We start from the raw sequence: 22,698 nt of genomic DNA, 5'->3' as shown, positions 1-22,698 counted from the left end.
TCAGTCAAAGGAACTAACTGCATAAAGTTATATTTAAACTCCTTGTTAATTTTATTACATTGCAACTCCTTGATGTATTTGGTTTTAAAATAAACACATTTTATAATAATAACTATCATCATCATTTCAGCCATTATCTGTCCATTGTTGGACACATGTCTCCCCCATAGACTACCATAAAGAACGGTCTTGAGCCACCTGCATCCACTGACTCCCTGCAACATTCATGTCGTCACTCCATCTAGTCTGGGGGGCGCTCTACACTGCGTTTACCCGGAGGTGGTCACTACTCAATAATAACAATTATTGTGTTTTAATATAAATAAAATGAATACAATGCAAACTGCAGGTTAGTGGCAGATTTATCTGTCAATGTCAGTGATATATCTGTACACTGCACGTCAATGTCATTACACTAATTGTAATGCCGACGTCACTGACTGTCCGCTGTCACAGATATCAACAATGTTTTTCTACTTATTTGTATTCTTTCAAAGTTTTTAAAGTTTTATTCATAAAAATGGATTCTTCTGATATAATTGACGATAAAGACAGCGGGCCGGAGGTCCAGATGAACTTCCCAAGTTCTGTGATGAGTAGAATAGAAGAATTGATGGGAGGAACTGAACAGTTCGATAGCACTGAGGTATGACTTGCTTTGTAAGCTAAGATTGTCTATAAAAAGTCAATATTCACATCTTTTTCGGTTATTTAATAGAAACTGTTACCTTTACTTAGATGTCGGTCCCAGTTGCTTTAATTGGAATTTACTAGTTATTTAATTTAATCCTTTTTTGGATCTTATTAATATTACAAAGATGCGGAAGTTTGTAAGCATGGATGGATGTTTATTACTCTCTTACTTAAAAACTACTGAGCAGATTTGAATGTAATTTGGTACACGAGTGGATTATGTCCTAACTTAGCACATAGGATTACATTACATATTTTGATTTATGCGGACAAACCTGCTGATTTGTTTATTTTTATACCACTGAGGTGGCAAACAAGCATACTTCCCACCTGATGGTAAGCGGTTACCGTAGCCTATGAACGCCTGCAATACCAGAGGTATTACGCGTGCGTTGCCGACCCTGAAGAAACCTTTTTACCCCCTTTTTGAAGAACCCCATGCTGCAGTCTCTTGGGAAAACCTCGGCAAGGAGCTCATTCCATAACCTGAGTGTTCGTGGGAGAAAACATCATTAATTAATTATAAGATCAATTATGTCCAGTGGGATGCAGCTGGTTTTATATAATTGGATGTTTTCACATGTGGCGCCTTATGGTGTAACCAGAATATAGTGAGAATGGTCTGCTAAAGCAGCTCTATCATTATGTGCCTCCATATATCCCTTGCTTTATCTATGTTTCATAACTGGCCTCACATATTGTATGCACAATTCCTAAAGTATCTTAAGTGTTAAGCTCAGAGTGTTTTTTATCTTGTAAAAAGTCTGTATATATTTATTTGGGAAAATAATGAAATAACATTTAATAATATTTATAATGTTATTTTTTTATTGAGTTAATTTATAGTAAAGATGCAACTTTACCCATGCTGTAACCAAGGATGTACAGATGGTGTAACCAAGTTGCAGAGTATCTGTGTATATATCCAAGTCCTCTGTTTATTTGATTATTTAAGTCTTAATTCTCAAAAGACTTGTTCAGTTTATTGAATTTTATTTTGTCTATTTTTTTAAATTGTATAATTGATAGTCACAGCAGCGGTGTATTCATGGCTCACTATTAAAGTAATTTTTTTTCTAAACAGTATACACTTATTTTAGCATTTCGCCTATATCAGGAGAACAAAATTCAAAATCCTAAAAGTTTATTATTCATAGTATGTAGTATGTAATTTAAATAAAATAAAAAATAATTTTATTAAAAATTATGTTGATTTATTCAAATAATGCATCACACAGACTTATTACCTGAGAAAAATATAGGCTATTCTGACCTATGAAAAGAAATGAGATTTCATCAAAAAATAAAATGTAAAAAATGTCCAGTCTTGCAGTATATTTCTTTCACTACAAAAAGTTGTGAGATCTCAAGTCTACTATAAAGACTTGGCAATTGCCCGGCAATATGTTCTACTAATAAAATACTTGATAGATAGATACTCTTTATTGTTTCCCCCAAAAGATTACAATAGCAAATTTATTACAGATACAAATAATTACAAATGAAAACAATGGGTGATCTTATCGCTAAAAACTTTCTCTTCCAGGCAACCTTTGAATGGAGAGGAGTAGTTGTAAACAGTTTGAAATTAAATTTAGTAATTAATGTAAAAAGTCGATTTTATAATTTAATTGGTCTAGTTTTAGATTATATAGACAGAGTGTCTCCATATAAATGTATTGAGAAAAGTGGGTCAACATTTTCATACAATTTTGCCACAATTTGGCATGCAAAATTTAAAATACATTGAAAAACTTTATTCTAAACAGTGCATCTTTAGATTTCAATAGTAGATTTGGAATTATACAAAATAGGATTGTTCTTTTATGATTATGGAGCTGTACAATTGCCAAAGACATTAAGTAAATTTTCTTACAACATTTTGCAGCAAAAAAATCTTGCTAGATTTGGAATTTTTAACATTTTATGTTTTTGATGGGATTATTTTAATTTGTCACAGTTTGATCCAGTGGCGTACATCAACCGGGTGTTCCCGACGGAGCAGTCCCTGTCCGGGGTGGAGAGTGCGGCGGCTCGGTGCGAGTTCCGGCTGTCTGGCGTGGAGCAGGACATCCGCAGGCTGGTGCGGGCACAGGCTGAGCAGCGCGAGGCTGGACAGAAGGCCTTGCTTGAGGCACAGAAGTGCATCGCTGAGTTGGCATTGCAGGTATTACTCATCTTAGAACCGCATTTTAAAACTATTTTCATAAGAAAGTTCGTGATTTGTCTGATATTTTTGTAAACTCTGTTACATGCTTAACATAGTCTTGTCTATGATTCTTTTTTCTTATACAACTTAGAATGGCAAACAAGGTGACAATCCACCTGATGGAAAGTGGTATCTGTCACCTATAGACATGAGCAGCACCATGGACATAACAGAGTATACTGTTTCGCCCATGATACCCCCCATACATTGCCATTCCTGAAAACTCAGATGTTATTCCTCTGTATCCTGTAAATTCACGCCATATCCCACTCTTCAAACCGAAACACAGCCATGCAAACACAACTGATTTACGGTTGAAACACGAATAGGACAGAGGTGTCCAAGCTAACGACTTTTGTACAAAGTCTCTGGTAGATTCTGAATACAATTTGGTAATATTATAAACATATATTTAGCAAAATCTAACTTGTTGTAAAAAATAAATATGGTTTTATAAGAACTGAAGACCACATATTAAATTAAAATATTTTTCAATACATAATTAAATATTCTATTCCACAAATAAAGCAAACTTCAATTGTGACAAAATCAGTTAGTTTGATTTAAAAAGTACTCCTAAACTACTGAACCGATTTCGATAAATTTTATTCTTTATAATAGAAAAAGATATAATTAATTACTAGTTTGAATCTATAACTTCTTTTCCGTTACTAGGTTATTTTCATTATCCTGTATAAAAAGTAGTGTATGTTCCATCCCATCCTCTTTAGAATGTGTATACAAAATTTTATAATTACCTACTATTTTATGATTGTCTAAGTCGTTAGGACACCAGATGGTAATAAGCAAAGTCACTATCACATTTATAATGTTAGTGAATACATTCACCTCTGTTTGCACTGGGCCCATAACTGTTCCGTATGCGAGTAGTGTCTAAGTATTGCTCGCCAGGTGGCAGACATAAACAAGAAGGCGGAGCGCAGCGAGAGCATGGTCCGCGAGATAACGTCGGAGATCAAGCAGCTGGACTGCGCCAAGTCGAACCTGACGGCGGCCATCACGGCGCTCAACCACCTGCACATGCTGGCGGGCGGCGTGGACGCGCTGAAGACGATGACCGACGGCCGCCAGTACAAGGAGATCGTGCTGCCTATGCAGGCCATCATGGAGGTGAGGCCGTTTGTACACATCTACTACTACTAATATGTAAAGCGGGTTAGTTTGTATGTTTGAATGCACTTATTATCGTATTTGAATTTTTTTACATTATAAAGCTGATATTGAATTTCAAAGATTCATAAAAAAACTATTTTTACAAAATGTTTAAAAAGCTCATTTTAATAAAAATTACTTAATATTTTTTTTTCATACAACATAGAATGGCAAACAAGCTGACGGCCCACCTGATGGAAAGTGGTTACCGTCGCCTATAGACATGAGCAGTACCATGGACATAACAGAGTATACTGTTTCGCCCATGATATTCCCCCAATTATACAATCTCATAAATACATCACTTATGTATATGATATATATATCTCTCTCACTCTCTCTTTGTACATGTGTATGTGTGTGTGTACAATTCTACATGTTAAATGGTCAGTGTTGTTAGATTGGACATTGTTATTGCAGTTTTGGATGTACATTTTTATGTACGCGAAATGTTTAAGGATTAATGAAATAAGCGTGGTAATTTTGTTGGCAATTTACTGTATTTGTAGATCGTATAATGAGTGTATATTTCCGTCATCTACGTGTGGTTACGTGACAATTTGCAAAAGGTAGTGAAACTGGCCCTCTAGACAAGTGGCAAACGTATTCGTCGATGGAATCGACATCGCTAGTGAGTCCGTGAGATAGAATGAGATAGCAACGCCGGGTGACTCATTTCAACTCACGGACTCGCTAGCGATATCGATTCCATCGACAAATTCGCTTGTCACTTGTCTAGAGGGCCTGATCTATTAGCGATTGGACAAAAGTAAATAAAATTGTACCAATTGGGGAAAAATAAAAATTGGCAATCGCGTGCGGTGCAGGTGCTGCAGCACGTGGCGTGCTACGGCGGCATCCGCGAGCTGGGCGCGCTGCGCGAGCGCGTGCTGGCCATCCGCCGCCGCCTCGCCGCGCAGATCCTCGCCGACTTCCAGCACGCCTTCACCGGTGACCGCACGCTCACTTGCTTATTTATATATATATTCTCTATCGCACTTTAACACTAGATACAGCGGTTAGTTTAACAACTTGTTAGCAAGGGAGGGCTTATCTCTGAAAGAGATCTCTTCCAGCCAACCCAGTATAGTTAGAGAGAAAATAATTAATTAGCGGGTAATCTAGTGCAGGAAAGGTACGGGTAAAAATAAGTACATAAAAATAGAAGAATGATTGGTACGAGAGGTGGAATCAGTGCTGTTTTTAAGACACTGACAGAGAATATTATATTCTCTGTCAGTGTCTTAAAAAACGGAATATGGATATTAATGGAATGGTAACCCCACCTGCGCGCTGGGGGGAAAGGGATTGTTAGTAATGGAGACTGAGAATCCCATTGCTAGCAATATACCCAACCAGGTCGACCTTCTCGCGGTTCCCCCTGGAACCTGATGAATTCATCATGATGGTCTAACTGGCCTGTTTTCATTCTCATCTATCATCCTTCACTGGTGCCCCGCCGGCGTATACCGTTAGCGCAGGCGTTAGCGCGGGGTTACCATACTATTTTCACCCATTAAAAAAATCCCTACCTGCTCTGTTGGTATACGCTAGCGAGGCACCAGTGAAGGAGGATGATTGAGGGTAATAACAAGTTAGTTGGCATATCGGGATAAATCGATAAAGAATTAAGCACGATGGTTTCCATGAGGAACCGCGTAGAGGTCAACCTGATAGAGTATATTCCTGGTAATGGTGCTGTTAGACCCCATCACTAACAATCCCTTTCCTCTCTATCCGATAGACTTAGTCTACTATATAAATTTAGTCATAATAGAACTCGATGTTTTTCGAAAAAAATAATCTTTGACCTTTCAATTTCCTCTTGTTTATGGAAATAAAGTCTGACACTAGTTATAGTGGTAGAAAATTGGCCGTGTGGTCCCAATAGCAATGGCATAGAATAACCCTCCCTCCTTCTTTTCCCGTGGGTGTTGTAAGAGACGACTAAGGGAGGGCGAGGGATGGACAGCAGCGTCTCTTTTAGAACATCTCTAAAACCTGACTGCGGTTGCCAATACAGCTGCCAAGCGTGGCAACTACTAGCAAAACCCCCTAAGAGGGAAGCTTTTGTTCACCAGTGGATGGTTAAAGGCTGGTATGATGATGATGAAGTAAAGAAGATATTCTATTATTATAAGACCAGTACCAGAGGGAGACTTTGTACAAATGTCGATTGCTTGGGTACCTCTGTCCCATTCGTTTTTGAACCGTGAAGCAGTTGTGTTTGCATGGCTGTGTTTCGGTTTGAAGGGTGGGATATGGCGTGAAATTACTGGATATAGAGGAATAACACCTGAGTCCTCAGGAATGGCAACGCATGGGGGGTATCATGGGCGAAACAGTATACTTTGTTATGTCCACGGTACTGCTCATGTCTATAGGCGACAGTTACCACTTTCCATCAGGTGGGCCGTCAACTTGTTTGCCATTATAAGTTGTATAAAAAAAAAATAATAAATGTAAAAGTTTGTAAGGATGTATGTTTATTTTTATTTCACGCAAAAACTACTGAACAGATTTGAATAACATTTGGTGCACGGGTAGGTTATATCCTAACTTAGCGCATAGAATACTCTGTGTACTGATACACGCGGGTGGAGCCGCGGGATGCAGCTAGTAAATAATAAAAAGTTTGTCCCAGCGGGCAGCAAGAGCGCGGTGTCGCACAAGACACTGTCGGAGGCGTGCGCGGTGGTGGACATCCTCGAGCCCAAGGTGAAGCAGGATCTGCTCAAGTGGTTCATAGACATGCAGCTGCAGGTACACCGGCCGTTTCGTTACAACATTAGCATCAATCAAACATCGATCTATCTCTAGAACGTTTCTGATTTGTTTATGAATTTAATTTAGTGCATATATTCCGAGATAATACAATAACAGTTATATATGTATAATGGGGATTTTATAAACTCTCTATGCCTGTCGTTTTCGGCAATTATTTCGTCTTTTTTCGGAAGTCTTATTCAAGAGCCGACGTGCTCTATATCACAGTGTTTCACCTTGCACATGTATTTTGCAGAATTCGCGAAGACGCCGTTGATTAATTGTGGGTTATGTTGATTATCTGCCGCTTCATTACATTCTATTGAAATATACTACTGTACTGTAGTGTATCAAGCAGTTTTAGAAGTTTTCCTAGGCTCGTTGTTGGCGATATATTACATGAAGCGTGCGTGATGTTGTGCAGGAGTACCGGCACCTGTTCTCGGCGGAGCAGGAGGGCGCGTGGCTGGCGCACGTGGAGCGGCGCTACGCGTGGCTCAAGCGCCACCTGCTGGCGCTCGAGGACGCCGCCGCCGGCCTCTTCCCGCGCGGCTGGCGGCTCAGCGAGCGCATCGCGCGCCGCTTCGGCAAGGTCTGTAGTGCACCGCACCGCACTGCACAGCACTGCACTACACCGCACTACACCGCACTACACCGCACTACACCGCACTACACCGCACTACACGTGGAGCGGCGCTACGCGTGGCTCAAGCGCCACCTGCTGGCGCTCGAGGACGCCGCCGCCGGCCTCTTCCCGCGCGGCTGGCGGCTCAGCGAGCGCATCGCGCGCCGCTTCGGCAAGGTCTGTAGTGCACCGCACCGCACTGCACAGCACTGCACTACACCGCACTACACCGCACTACACCGCACTACACCGCACTACACCGCCGCCGGCCTGCGCGGCTGGCGGCTCAGCGGCGCGCCGCTTCGGCAAGGTCTGTAGTGCACCGCACCGCACTGCACTACACCGCACTACACCGCACTACACCGCACTACACCGCACTGGCTCAAGCTGGCGCTCACCTGCTGGCGCTCGAGGACGCCGCCGCCGGCCTCTTCCCGCGCGCGCTGCTGGCGGCTCAGCGAGCGCATCGCGCGCCGCTTCGGCAAGGTCTGTAGTGCACCGCACCGCACTGCACAGCACTGCACTACACCGCACTACACCGCACTACACCGCACTACACCGCACTACACGTGGAGCGGCGCTACGCGTGGCTCAAGCGCCACCTGCTGGCGCTCGAGGACGCCGCCGCCGGCCTCTTCCCGCGCGGCTGGCGGCTCAGCGAGCGCATCGCGCGCCGCTTCGGCAAGGTCTGTAGTGCACCGCACCGCACTGCACAGCACTGCACTACACCGCACTACACCGCACTACACCGCACTACACCGCACTACACGTGGAGCGGCGCTACGCGTGGCTCAAGCGCCACCTGCTGGCGCTCGAGGACGCCGCCGCCGGCCTCTTCCCGCGCGGCTGGCGGCTCAGCGAGCGCATCGCGCGCCGCTTCGGCAAGGTCTGTAGTGCACCGCACCGCACTGCACAGCACTGCACTACACCGCACTACACCGCACTACACCGCACTACACCGCACTACACGTGGAGCGGCGCTACCGTGCAGCACTCCAGACAACCTGCTGGCGCTCGAGGACTCCGCCGCCGGCCTCTTCCCGCGCGGCTGGCGGCTCAGCGAGCGCATCGCGCGCCGCTTCGGCAAGGTCTGTAGTGCACCGCACCGCACTGCACAGCACTGCACTACACCGCACTACATTACTTATCACCCATTAAAAAAAATTAAAAAGAACTACACTAAAACACACTACAGATAAATAGATACTATTTGTTTCCTCCAAAAGATTACGATAGTAAAACACCTCGCGCTGTAAAACAATTACAAGAAATGATCACAATGAGAAAACAATGGGCGGCCTTATCGCTAACAATGATCTCTTGCAGGCAACCTTTGGATGGAGAGGAGTCATTATAAACAGTTTGATCAGAGGCACGATGAAATTCTATTATTTCTAAAACATAGAGATGTGATACGTGTAATAATGTAAATACTACACACACGACTCTCACCGCCTAGCTCTAGCAGCGCCTGCTCATTACCACCCACTGTACAGATCACGCGCGACGACCTGAGCGAGCTGATGTCGTCGCGGCGGAACGAGGTGGACGTCAAGCTGCTGCTGTACGCCATACAGAAGACGTACAACTTCGAGTTGCTGCTGCACAAGCGGTTCACCGGTGAGTCGTACGGCACGACACGACACAACACGACACGTCAGAGGGGAGAGGGATTGTTAATAATGGAGACTATACCCAACCAGGTCGACCTCCACGTGGTCCCACCTGGAAACCATCGTGCTGAATTTAAAGTATTCATCACGATGGGCTAACTGACCTGTCTTTTCATCCTCGTTTTTTATCACACACTGGTGCCCCGCCAGTGTATACCGATAGCGCAGGCGGGGTTACCATTCCATCATAACCTTTTAAAGGACCCATAAAAGGACATGACAAGCAAATTTTGAATGGAAAAATTGACATATTAAAGCAAGTTAAATTAAAACTTGTAGAAATATGTATTAAGGCAATGAAATGTAATACACCTCCTGTCCGCAGGCACAGACTTGGAGGCCAGCAACCTGGAGAGCGCCACGGATAGACAGGCCAACGCAGATGCAGACTCCAAAGAGGTGGGACCGTTTTATTTGTTTATCACTCACGGGTATGTTTATTTATTTATTTATTCATAGGAAATCCAGGTATAACTAGAGCAAAAAGATACAGTTTAGGATCACAAAACAAGCCACTAATAGGTTTCCACAAGTAGCAACAATATAGATACAAGGCGCTGTACACAAAGCGACAAAAATAGGAGTTAACACGTTAAACGTTACGATACGTTACAAGGTGGGAGGGGGATTCGAACAACGAGTCGATTCGAACGTAATATTGTTTTTTTTTTTTTTTTATTAAATAAGCTAAGGAAGTAAAATCTCCCAAGTTGGTAACCATTTTCGTTTGATAATTTACAGGGAATTCCTCGACTGTATTTCATTATTTAATTTTATTTTATTTGTCGTTTATAATATTCGTCAATGTTGTGACTTTTAGGTGAAAATAGTTGTGTGTTACGTGACGTTTTGAAGAGGGCGGGGGAGGAGTACAAAAATCTTTTAAGGGACATGGGGGGGGGGGAAGAAATAGTTAAAAATATGAAAAAATTGCATTACGTAATATTTGAATGTTTTTTTTTATACCACTGAGGTGGCAAACAAGCATACGGCCCAACTGATGATGTATGGTTACCGTAGCCTATGAACACCTGCAATACCAGAGGTATGCTTGCGTTGCCGACCCTGAAGAAACCTCTTTACCGCCCTTTTGAAGAACCCCAGCTGTAGACTCTTGCGAATACCTCGGCAGGGAGCTCATTCCATAACCTGAGTGTTCGTGGGAGGAATGTCTCCCAAGCTTACGACCCACTTGATTGAAAGGTTGTGTAACGTAAGACAAATAAAACTGTCGAATTAGAAATCTATTTTTGAAATCATATCCCACATAGAGAACATAGAAGTAAGCTCCTACTGTCCTAATCTTATCCTGTGGGTACAAGGTGTAAGTTGAAGGATGGGATATGGCAGTGAAGTTGCAAGGTACGGAGGCAGTGCATCGTCATGTAAAGTGAGGAGTGTCGTTACAGGCGCTGGACGACGACTTGCCGGACATGAGCCGGCCGGGCTCGGCGTGGGTCGGGCTGATCGGCAGCTGCTTCGAGCCGTACCTCTCGCTCTACATACAGTCGCTGGACTCCAACCTGCGCTCCTTCATGGACAGGTTCCTGCAGGTATTGATTTACCGCTGGATTTTACTTGGGATTTCTATTTTGTTTCAATTTCTGTTTTGTTTTGTTTTGTTACTCATTCATACGTGAATTTACTGGGTACAGAGGAATAACACCTGAGTCCTCAGGAATGGCAACGCATGGGGGGTATCATGGGCGAAACAGTATACACTGTTATGTTCATGGTACTGCTCATGTCTATAGGCGACGGTTGCCACTTTCCATCAGGTGGGCCGTCAACTTGTTTGCCATTCTAAGTTGTATAAAAAAAAAACTTCAAATAATTTTCACCGCTTAGTTATATTTTAGTTTTTCCAAACATTTACTGGGAGAGAATGCTGCATAGCATTAAGTTTGTGTTTTGTATCAAACCCTTTTGTGTAAATATTTTTTCACGTGAAATAAAAAACTTATTTGTGTCGCTCTGAAAAGAGATTAAGTTTTAAACACAATTAATCTTAACAAATAAGTATTGCACTTACTAGGTATAATTTTTTAGAAAACTTGAAAAATGAAGCAATAATTTACGCTATTATTTCACAAATTAAAATCATTTTAAAATACATCTTTATGTCTCTCTAATCTGGGAGCTCGCTCTGATAATGAATGACATTATGTTATTTCGACATCCGATTCAGCTGCGTACGCGCACCACATTGAAATCAATGAAGGTCGATGAATTTTATTTACATAGGGGAAAAATAAACAAGTGTAACTTTTACATTTATAATTATAGTAGAGGTAATATTTGTAAAGTGAGATTGAAATTATCTGCCAGGAGGCGCGCGCGCCGGAGGGCGGCGAGGTCGCGCCGGGCGGGGCGGCGGTGGGCGGGGCGGGGGCGGCGGTGGGCGTGGCCGGCGGCGGCGGCGGCGGCGGCGGCGGCGGCGCGGTGATCGCGAGCTGCGCGGACCTGTTCGTGTTCTACAAGCGCTGCCTCGTGCAGTGCGCGCGCCTCACCACCGGACAGCCCATGCTCGGTGCGCACGCGCACACACGCACACACGCACACACACACGCACACACGCACACACGCACACACGCACATGCGCAATTATATCAAATTTAAATGACCTCCTTACCTTTCGTACCTCTCTACAACCTGTACAATTATGTATAGAGGGAGACTTTGTACAAAAATCATTTGCTTGAGTACCTCTGTCACTTTCATGTCTCTACCGTAAAGAAAAATTAGATGAGCCGTATGCTCGTTTGCTCTCTGTGTGGTAAAGAAAAAAAGAAGCGAGGCCTCGTAATGGGTGATAATGGAATGGTAACCCCGCGAGCGCTATCGGTATATTTAATTTATATTTGTAAACCACCGTGTCTTGGTAATCTCATATGGACTCCCGCGATACAGGTTCTCCTAGTGCGGGGTCCAATGTACTCGCTGTTGTAATTTTTTTTTGTATTTAATAAATAAATAAATAAATTTAATTTAATAAATAAATAAATAAATACCAACAAATACCTATCGTGGCAAATTCGAGTGGAGTTAGCCGCGATGGTTTGGATGGTTTGTGAACGTCGCGACTGGCCGGCGCAGAGCTGGCGGGCGTGTTCCAGAAGTACCTGCGCGAGTACGCGGGCGGCGTGCTGGCGGCGGCGCTGCCGGGCCGGCCGCCGCCCGCGCCGCCGCTCGTCGCCACCATGCACACGCTGCTGCGGGACGACGCCGCGCCCGCCAGGTACGCACGCGCACGCGCACACGCACACACGCGCACACACACGCGCACACACACACACACGCGCACACACACACACGCGCGCGCGCGCACACACACACGCACGCACACACGCGCACACACACACGCGCGCGCGCGCGCGCACACACACACGCACGCACACACACACACACACACACACAAACACACGCGCGCGTGCGCACACGCGCACACACACGCGCACACACACACACACACACACACACGCGCGCGCGCGCGCGCACACACACGCACACACACGCACACGCACACACACACACACGCACGCACGCGCGCGCGATCCTGATTACGGAATCTAATAAGTATACACGACAAAAATTTAACCAATTAGCTTGATATGATTACAATCATGAAGATGTTATAATTGTACGAGCAGGTACACGAAGCAGGAGATAGCAAAAATCACGAGTGTGATCACCACGTCGGAGTACTGCCTGGAGACGACGGTCCACCTGGAGCAGAAGCTGAAGGAGAAGGTGGCGCCAGGGCTCGCCGACAAGATAGACTTCGTGTCCGAGCAGGACCTCTTCCACAAGATGATCACCAACTGCATACAGGTATCGCGCTACTACTATACTGAACGTGGTGTTACCTTCCAGAAATCCATATCACTGGTTATTTCAATTAGAATTGTTTTGTTTAATTCCACTACCATTCTTCTTTCCATTTAACAGTTTCCTCTTGTCGGTGCAACTAATTCATGCATCTTCCTCCAGCCAGCTCTATCTCTATACGACATGACGCCTAGTGTTTCCTTTATCTGTCCCATGTAGTTAATCCTCGGTCTTCCTCTTCCTCTTTTGCCCTCTATCTTTCCTTCTACTATGCTCTTAAAAAATCGTCATGTCGTATAAGGTGGCCCAGCATTTTGCCTCTTCTATTCTTTATTATTTCAACCAATGTTCTCTTTTCGTTCACTCTTTTTAGGACTTCCTCGTTCGTTAGCTTTTCTGTCCAGCTTATTAGTACGTGTGAAATAAGTGTGGCGGCAGATTTTATAATAATAAAAAAAAACTTAATTATAAATTTCAAAGTGGCAATGGGACTGCTCCAATATCAACAAATCCAACTTCTGTTTAAACATATGTTTAAATTGTTTGTCTAACATATGTTTAAATTCCCCAAGAAAATCTAAGAAGTTTTTTTTTTTATACAACTTAGAATGGCAAACAAGCTGACGGCCCACCTGATGGAAAGTGGTAACCGTCGCCTATAGACATGAGCAGTACCATGGACATAACAGAGTATACTGTTTCGCCCATGATACCCCCCATTCGTTGCCATTCCTGAGGACTCAGGTGTTATTCCTCTGTACCCTGTAAATTCACGCCATATCCCACCCTTCAAACTGAAACACAGCCATGCAAACACAACTGCTTCACGGTAGAAACACGAATGGGACAGAGATACCCAAGCAATTGACTTTTGTACAAAGTCTCCCTCTGGTAAATATTAATAATGGTAGTTTAATGATATATATATATATATATATATATATATATATACAAAAATCGATAAAATAACCAAATCACTTCAAGTTCGTCTCTTAAATTATAACATATATATATATATAAATATATATATAACATCAACACATAGAGGGAAATCAAGGACAAACCTGCTATGAAGTTTGATTCGACTTTTTTGACATTTAGACAACATGGTCATAGATACTAAAATATAACTAAGGCCAGTACAGTTATAAGGGGGGGGGGGGGGGGGGATTGTTAGTAATGGAGATCGAGAATCCTATTACTAGCAATATACCCGGTCGACCTCCTCGCGGTTCTTTCTGGAAACTATCATGGTTAATTCCTGATGAATTCATCATGATGGGCTAACTGGCCTGTTTTCATTCTCATCTATCACCCTTCACTGGTGCTCCGCCAGCGTATCCCGTTAGCGCAGGCGGGGTTACCATACCATTTTCACCCATTAAAAAAAAAGTACAGTTATAAGGGGAGGGAGGAGGGATTGTTAGTAATGGAGACTGAGAATCCCATTGCTAGCAATATACCCAACCAGGTCGACCTCCTCGCAGTATCCTCGCAGAAACTTTCATGGTTAATTCCCCTCCTGTTCTACAACAGTTATAAGAAGGAATGTAGTTCTTTAAAGAACTCTTTATAATTTCACTTTTATAATCACTACATGGCTAAAGGAATTTAATGTTGCCAGGGATGGGCAGCAGCGTCCCTTTTAAAACATCAGCAAGACCTAAGTGCTATAGCCAACCCATTTGCCAAGCATGCCAACTATTGGAAAAACTCCCTCTTATAAGAGAGGTCCATTTTCAGCAATGTACAGTTAACGGATGATGATATAAAACGCCCGTTACAATTACAGATGCTGGTGCAAGACCTGGAGGTGGCGTGCGAGCCGGCGCTGCAGGCCATGACCAAGATATCGTGGCTGCACTTCGACACCGTGGGCGATCAGAGCTCATACGTCACGCAGATCATCATGCACCTGAAGAACACCGTGCCCCACCTGCGAGACAACCTGTCCTCCTCCAGGAAATACTTCACCCAATTCTGCATACGATTCGCCAACTCGTTCATACCTAAGTTCATACAGAACATATATAAGTGCAAGCCGATATCGACGGTCGGCTCCGAGCAGTTGTTACTCGACACGCACATGCTCAAGACTGCACTACTCGAGCTGCCCTCTATAGGTAATTAACACAATTATAAACTATATCTATACTTATAATAAATCTGTAGAGAGGTCAATTCTGTACATGAAATATATTTCCAAAATAACTATCAGCAGGTGATTAGTGATCGATACTGATGCCAAAAATGCAATCAGTAAAATTTTTGTGTCTGTCTGTTTGTATGTTCGTTATAGAAACAAAAACTACTCGACGGATTTTAAAGAATCTTGGTACAATTATTCTTCATACTCCCGGGCAGGTTATAGTATACTTTTTATCACGCTACGATCAATAGGAGCAGAGCAGTGAAGGAAATGTTGGGAAAACGGGAGAAGTTACGTCCATTTTTAAGCTTCCGTCGCGTGTGCAGCCTTAATGGCCACTTTTTAAAATGTAAAAGTGTCCACCCGTGCGACGCCTAGTTGCTAATATTTATTACATTGTCAGGTACTTAACCCATAGAGGTACAGTTATATTACAGGGACATTTGCGCTTACGTTTAAAGCATAATCGTATAACATATAAAATATAAAAAAAAATTAAACATAGGTAGAAAATGTATGTATTTATTTAATCAACTACGTGAGCTTTACAATTTCCCAAGTGAGCTTCACTTAAGTTAAACATAAACAAAAGAACATTATTCGATGTTATTGTCTCGGTATAAATTAAAATTATGCCTCTTTATGGGGAAGGCTCATGTCCAGCAGTGGACAGTTAACGGCTGAAATGGGGGCATCCATTAATTACGTGAGCACAGAATAGGGGGGGGGGGAGGGGTCTAATGAATTCTCACCAAATCTCATTTAAACCGAGGGGAGGGGGATAATCAAAAATCTCACGTCAACTTCAAAAAATATAAAATATTAAAAATATTACTAAAATATTAAAGATAAACGTAAGAAACTCCAGTTATTCCAGTCTTCCTATTTTAGAAATCCCAGATGATATGTGTCCAATTATTTCGATTGAAAAAATACACGTAACGTCTCCATGGATTGAGTAAAAATAAAAAAAGTGTTGTTTTTATGTTTTTACTTTGAATTTTATTTAATTTAAATAAATTAATTATAGTTAAACGATTTATTATTTTCAATAATAAATAGAAATTAAGGTTAAAATATTTTTTGCGTCAATCTCACGTAAGGGGTGGGGGGGGGGGTCAAGGCAAATCTCACAAAATCTCACGTAAGGGGGGGGGGGGTAGGAGTCTAAACTGATCGAAAAAGAGGTCACGTAATTAATGGATGCCCCCAATAATAATAATAACTATAAACAGTAATACGTTATTATATTCCAGGTTCAGAGGTGAAGCGCCCCGCGCCGGCCATGTACACGAAAGTCGTCATAAAACTGATGACGAAAGCGGAAATGATATTGAAGCTGGTGATGGCGCCACTGGACGGCAACCTGGAGGGGTTCGTGGGCCAGTTCGTGCAGCTGCTGCCGGAGTCCACTGTGGCCGAGTTCCACAAGGTGCTGGACATGAAAGGGGCCAAGTTGTCCAAAGCGCAGTTGAGCTCTTTGGACGCGCTTTTCAAACAAACCGCTAAATCTGTCAACAGCAATGTAAAGTAAAAAGTAAATATCGACGGTTAACCAGAAATATATGCTAATGGACATTTATATAAATAATATTGTAGTCCAGGAAAGAAAAAGACTTCATACATGTATGTATGTATGTATGTATGAAGTGTTTTTTTTTTGTTATTTTTTATTTTCTGTCACGTCTGTATCCCTATTAAGGTAGGCTGTTTCTGCCTATACTTCAGTTGTGACAAAACCAATTATATTAATCTAAAAACTATATATATATATATATATATATATATATATATATATATATATATATATATATATATATACATATATATATACATGTATATATATATACATATACATACATATATATACATATACATATACATATATATATACATATATATATATATACATATATATATACATATATATATATATACATACATATATGTGTGATTTTATGTGAGACCAATATGTATATATATCCTTTTAGACAAAAAAATCCAGATCTTTAAAGAACTCTTCATAATTTCACTTTCATATATGCTACACCACTAAAGGAATTTAATGTATCGAAGGGTTAGGCAGCAGCGTCCCACTTAAAACACCTTCAAAGCCTAACTTCGCTTGCCAATCCGTCTGCCAAGTGTGGCAACTACTGGCAAAACCCCCCAAGAGGGTGGTTTATGTTCAGCAGTGGACAGTTAAAGGCTGACATGATGATGCTGATGATTGTATGTAACATAATAAGTATTATCTATTTATACAATAGTTTTTTTTAATAAATAAATAAATTATATTTAATGATTACGTGATTTATTTTTTCCTTAAACAACCCTGAATAACAACCCCATGTATAACCCGGCATCAGTGAGAGGTAACAGGAGAGAATTAAGTGAAATTTGTTGCCTTGTCGTGATGAATTCACCAGGACAGTGACGACTAATGGGTATTTTAAGTAATAGTTAATGTAAGTGGGTTTATCACTCCACATTCTTAGCCATTATAAAAAAAAAAAAAACATTTTTGGGGCCACCACTGAAGGACGATAGGTGAGGATGAAAGATAAGTCAGTTAGCTCATCGTAATAAATTCATCTGAAGAGAACGTAAGAAGGTCGATCTGACAAGGAATATTGTTAGCAACGGGGCTACTGGTCTCTATTATTAAAAATGTATCTATTAAAGGATTTTTAATAATGGTTATATATTTATACTAGTTAAGAGTTATAATTTCCGTAAGTATTGATAGGTAACTCCGTTCTTCTAATTAAAGTGGATAAAGAGTTGAAGGAGGATTTATGGCTGAATAGGATTTAGTGTAAAACATGGGACGGGTTAAAGTTATATTTAAACAAACTTATTTTACTTTTTTTTATAACAGAACCATATAAAACTAAACGTTTGAAGAAAATAAATACATACTGTAGAACAAAAAAAATACATGTAATTAAAAAAAAAAACGGTAGCCAACAAAAGTCACGATATTGACTTGATGATTTTAAATGTGTGCTGAAAAAATCTAAAAAATATGAAATATTTCTAAAATAATGTGATACGACTGATTAGCATGTTTCTTGTTTATACATCGGCGTCCTGTTTTAAAAAGTTAAACTGTAAACAAACATGGCGATTATAAACGTCAAAAACGTCAGTTGTCGGGCAACAACAACATTGGGTGTTCGTGCCGCGATTTATTGTTTTGTTGTGGACTTGATATTAATATGGTATATTTTCCAGTACGAAAGTGTTATCATGTAGCTAAAATATGTCTTCTATTGCTACTAGTAGTGTCTTTATTAGCTTTATTTGAACATTATCGCGGTGGGAAGCGAGCGACGAAAGCGGAACTTTCAGATCCAATAGAAGCTGAATACGAAAGGCAAATATTAGAAGATGAGGCTCGAATTATACCAGGACTTGGAGAAGGTGGAGTTGCCGCACACTTGCTGGGGGAAGACAAGCGGTTGGGCGAGGAATCGGAAAAGAAACTGGCCATCAACGTCCATTTAAGCGAAAGGATCGCATATAACAGGACTTTAAAAGGTAAACGCCCGTTTTAATTACTTTAAATCCAGACCGCAGTAACCATAAATGTTAAAAGTAGTGTTCGGAGTCTGAATAGTTATTAGAAATTTTATTAAGACCTTTTAATGTATTAAGTTGTGAACATAATTCCCTACATCACTCCTAATGTCGGGTCCACATAGCAGTATTTTGATTGCCGGCGACTTTTAAATTGGTGTGTTCAAAATTTAAAAAGGGCGAGGTTTGAGTAGTTGTCTTTCTCCAGAAGGTTTGAATATGACTATTAAATTTTTTGTTTATATTCTAAAAAATATAAAATGTATCCATGGTTGATTGATTGAGCTTGGTAATGCAAATTGGAAACTACAAATGTGAATGGGAAATCAAACTATAAATTTACCTTTTGCAAAACTTATTAACAATAATTATCTTACCTTGATAACAGTGTTACCAATATTTCCCAGGTACTGTTAAAGTGATCTATATCTGTTATCACCATTATTACTTCAGGCATTAATTGGCAACTGCTAAAAATATGTATTAAAAATATGTAATAAATGTAAAAAATCACCCATTAATAACTCTTGCTTACCAAAGTCACACAATCACTTATTCTGTTTAATTATTTACAAAGGTCTTTCTGTAGCAAAAGTATGAAGTAGGTGTAAACTTTTTACTGGTAAATTTATGTGTAACATATTTTATGAATTATGTTTTAGTGCCCTAGTAGATCACTTTTTAATAATCAATAAGAAACATTGAAAATTGTTTACTTATTATTTTTTATTTATATATACATATTATGTACTGTATATATATATAAATAATTTAAGTACATTAAACACCAAAAATGTTTTAAATATAATGATGAGCCTACATAGAAGGATCTTTTACAGTCAACCTTTGAGAAGCTTAATGAAAACTGTAGAAGGTTTGAGGGTAAAAACTGTACAGCTACAGTACATATTTCTTTTTTAAAATTAACTGGTAATTATGACATTGCCACACTTTGGTAAGCAAAAGTTTTGAATGGTCTTGAGCCCCCACTATCCAGTTATAACTTTTATCAGATGAACTAAAAAGTAGAAAATATTCTCTAAGGCATCCAATCTAACTATAAATATAAGATTTTACAAACAAGTAGTAATACAAGCTTTGTTTTTTATAGTGCCTTAACAACTTGACCAACCATTGTGAAGTTTGCTATACATGTAATATATGGGATGGTGACAGTATATCCTTAAGCTACTTTTTATCACAGTTGGTAAACAAATCCTATATATCAGGTGGACAAAGTTGTGGGTGAAAGTTAGAAACAAAATAATAAATCCAATCAATAAATAAATAATAAATCCAGTTGTATTATTGAGTGAAAACTGTGAACAATATACCCTGTTAGATTGACGTCCACATGGTCCATGTTTTGTGGTTTATTTATAGTGAATTTGCAATGATAGGCCAACTAACCCAACATTATTCACTTGCATCTTTTACTGGTGCTCGCCAACATATACCATTAATATATGTGAGTGAACCTCTCCCTTGTCATTTAGAAAAATTGCTTATACCAAACTGATGATGAATTTTTTACAGAACGTTTGTTTTTCTGTAAATTATAAATTCACTCATTTTAATCAAACATGCATGTATTATAGAATATTTAATATAATAAAGTCCAGCATATATTGTGTGTGTATATGTGTAGATACAGCAAGACCTTGCTACACTTTTATTACCAAAATGATTAATTAATATTGACAATTGTACACTTGTACAAATTTGTATTAGGCAGGCACCTACTGAATGTTCATCACAACTGAAATGAACAAATAAAATTTATTTGCAACATGGTATATACCTAATATATTAATTTGTACCTATTCAAACACACTAATAATTTTTTTATACCATGAAGGTGTGAAATAAGCGTACAGCCTGTCTGATGGTAAACAGTTACTGTAGTTTATGGACGCCTGCAACACTAGGGGTGTCACGTGCGCTTTGCCAACCCTGAAGAAACCTTAATATACTCTTTTTGAAAAACCCCATACTGTAGTTTCTAAGGAAAACCTCGGCAGGGAGCTCATTCCACAGTCTGAGCGTTCGCGGGAGAAAATTCCTTTAAAACCGCACTGTACGAGACCATTTAGGGTCAAGCGTGCGAGGATGAACTCCCTGTTGATGGCGAGCGGTGCGATGATAAAAGCTAGCCACCTTTTCAAACAATTCCTAAGAACAAACCGTTATACATGCGGTACAATACATATTTTTTTAAATTCACGATTGGATTTGACCGCGACGCTATTACAGGTAAAGGAAAAGAAATATCGGTGATAAATATGAAGTACGTTGGTACTATTTACCTGTAACCACGTCCCTTTAAGTCTCGGTCTTAAATTTTAATATGTATAAGTAAGTAGTGTACAAGACAAAATTTTAGAATATCTACATTCGTACATTCCAAATGGATACGATATCGTAATCTTTAAAAGAAGAGCATATTCCTTTTGAAAATGTCGACAGCACACCTGCAATACCTCCAGTGTAGTGAGTGTTTATGAATGGCGGTAGTCACTTACGTAGTGCAGGCGTTCATAGACTACGGTAACCACTTACCATCAGGTGGGCCGTATGCTTTATTGACACCGCGGTGGTATAAAAAAAATCAAATGAGCCGCAAGCTCGTTTGCGGCAAGATTACAAGCCGCAAGTTGTATTATAAAAAAAAAAAAAAACATTTATAAACCAATGCAGATCACCGCAACCCGGCGTGCAAGCGCGTGGTTTACGACGCGGAGCTACCGTCCGCGTCGGTGGTGATAATCTTCCACAACGAGCCGTACTCGGTGGTGGTGCGCACCATATGGAGCGTGGTGAATAGCGCGCGCCGCGACCAGCCCTGGTACCAGCACGCCAACTTCGTCGACAGGGACACCGGCCGCACCATGACACTGGGTGAGTTCGACTTGTATTGGTATTTTTTTCTTTTTCCACTGAGGTGGCAAACAAGTATATGGCCCAAATGATGGTAAGCAATTGCCGTAGTCTATGAACGCCTAAAATACCTGGGGCATTATGCGCGCGTTGCTGATCCTAAAGAAATCTCTTTAACCCTTTTTAGAAAACCCCATTCGTAAGAGAAAATGTCCCTGAAACCGCGGTTTCAGCCTATATAGGCTTTATGGTATGGTTTTGTGAATACTGACGGCGTTAGGGGCCATGTTTCAAAGCAAGAAATAAAAATGGAATTTTAACCCCGCCTGCCTTCGCCACTCAAGAACCTTTCTTCTTCATTTTTTGGTTAGGTTGTCTGTTCATCAAGCTGTGCGACCAGTCCATTACCATTTCAGTTTACTTATTCTTTATCGTAATTTGTAGGTTGCTTTATAGCATTTTTTTGTCTACTCCATGTATAATTCAAAACAATTCTTCTAACTTAGGTTACCCCGGCCAAGACCCGAACTCCCCGTTAGTATACCTGAAAGAGATCATCCTAGTGGATGACAACTCTACATTACCCGAGCTCAAGGGTAAATTGAGCCACTACATCCGGACGAGGCTTCCACCTGACTTGATCAGGATACTGCGGCTACCGGATCGGTAAGTTGTTTCTGACTAATAATTATCATCGTGATTGTATGGTTAATCATTTTATTTACATGAAATGCAAAGGTAAATCTGTCCGCGTTAGTGGTTAAACTTACCGGTGAGAGATAATAGGTGAAAATGAAATCAGGCCAGTTAAACTATTGTGAGTCTTGATAAATCCACAAGGATTATGATGATCTTAAAGGTCAACCTGACAATCCCTTTCCCTTTCCTCATGTCTTGTTGATATTCACCAAAAGATTCATGGGTTCATACATACGTCTAGTTATTAAACTTTGGAATTCCCTTCCTGATCTTCCTGGTGGTCACGTGTTTCTTTCCTGCCTTTAATCCTGCTGTGTTTAAGCGGAATGTGGAAGATGTATATTTGTAGGCTGTAAAGATGACGATAGCCAACACAGCATAAATTGTTGTGATGGCGATACTCACGTTTGGACCACATTACCTG

At 40.8% G+C, this 22,698-nt stretch overlaps 2 protein-coding genes across 4 annotated transcripts in view; both read left to right on the top strand.

The window, feature by feature from the left end:
* Positions 1 to 432: 432 nt before the first annotated feature.
* On the top strand, positions 433 to 16,909 carry LOC113523134 (vacuolar protein sorting-associated protein 53 homolog). The gene is made up of 14 exons (XM_052901170.1): positions 433 to 646; positions 2,654 to 2,860; positions 3,815 to 4,033; positions 4,903 to 5,026; positions 6,720 to 6,838; positions 7,266 to 7,433; positions 8,963 to 9,086; positions 9,465 to 9,538; positions 10,549 to 10,692; positions 11,468 to 11,669; positions 12,236 to 12,377; positions 12,790 to 12,970; positions 14,760 to 15,090; positions 16,373 to 16,909. The coding sequence occupies exons 1-14, from the start codon at positions 521 to 523 to the stop codon at positions 16,648 to 16,650; spliced, it is 2,439 nt and encodes an 812-aa protein (XP_052757130.1). The 5' UTR covers positions 433 to 520; the 3' UTR covers positions 16,651 to 16,909.
* A 1,343-nt stretch (positions 16,910 to 18,252) lies between these two features.
* The window catches only part of LOC113514612 (uncharacterized), a 34,660-nt gene continuing 30,214 nt past the window's right edge, over positions 18,253 to 22,698 (top strand). For all 3 annotated transcript variants that reach the window (XM_052901156.1, XM_052901157.1, XM_052901155.1), the window contains exons 1-3: positions 18,253 to 18,659; positions 21,396 to 21,596; positions 22,082 to 22,241. In XM_052901156.1, coding sequence (XP_052757116.1) covers positions 18,338 to 18,659; positions 21,396 to 21,596; positions 22,082 to 22,241 — 683 coding nt within the window. In that variant the 5' untranslated portion in view covers positions 18,253 to 18,337. The remainder of the gene's footprint in view (positions 18,660 to 21,395; positions 21,597 to 22,081; positions 22,242 to 22,698) is intronic.

Source organism: Galleria mellonella, unplaced genomic scaffold (genome assembly GCF_026898425.1).
Source record: "Galleria mellonella isolate WM207_F2 unplaced genomic scaffold, CSIRO_AGI_GalMel_v1 utg746, whole genome shotgun sequence".
Classification (NCBI taxonomy): domain Eukaryota; kingdom Metazoa; phylum Arthropoda; class Insecta; order Lepidoptera; family Pyralidae; genus Galleria; species Galleria mellonella.
The sequence above is the reverse complement of the archived record's forward strand: the minus strand, read 5'-3'. Positions and strand labels throughout refer to the sequence as shown.

Excerpts from the sequence above, each read along its gene's own strand:
- LOC113523134 (XM_052901170.1), top strand. The coding sequence starts at position 521 with ATGGATTCTTCTGATATAATTGACGATAAAGACAGCGGGCCGGAGGTC. Across the intron at positions 9,087-9,464 it reads GCTGCACAAGCGGTTCACCG|GCACAGACTTGGAGGCCAGC; the intron begins GTGAGTCGTACG and ends TCCTGTCCGCAG. Across the intron at positions 12,378-12,789 it reads GACGACGCCGCGCCCGCCAG|GTACACGAAGCAGGAGATAG; the intron begins GTACGCACGCGC and ends TTGTACGAGCAG.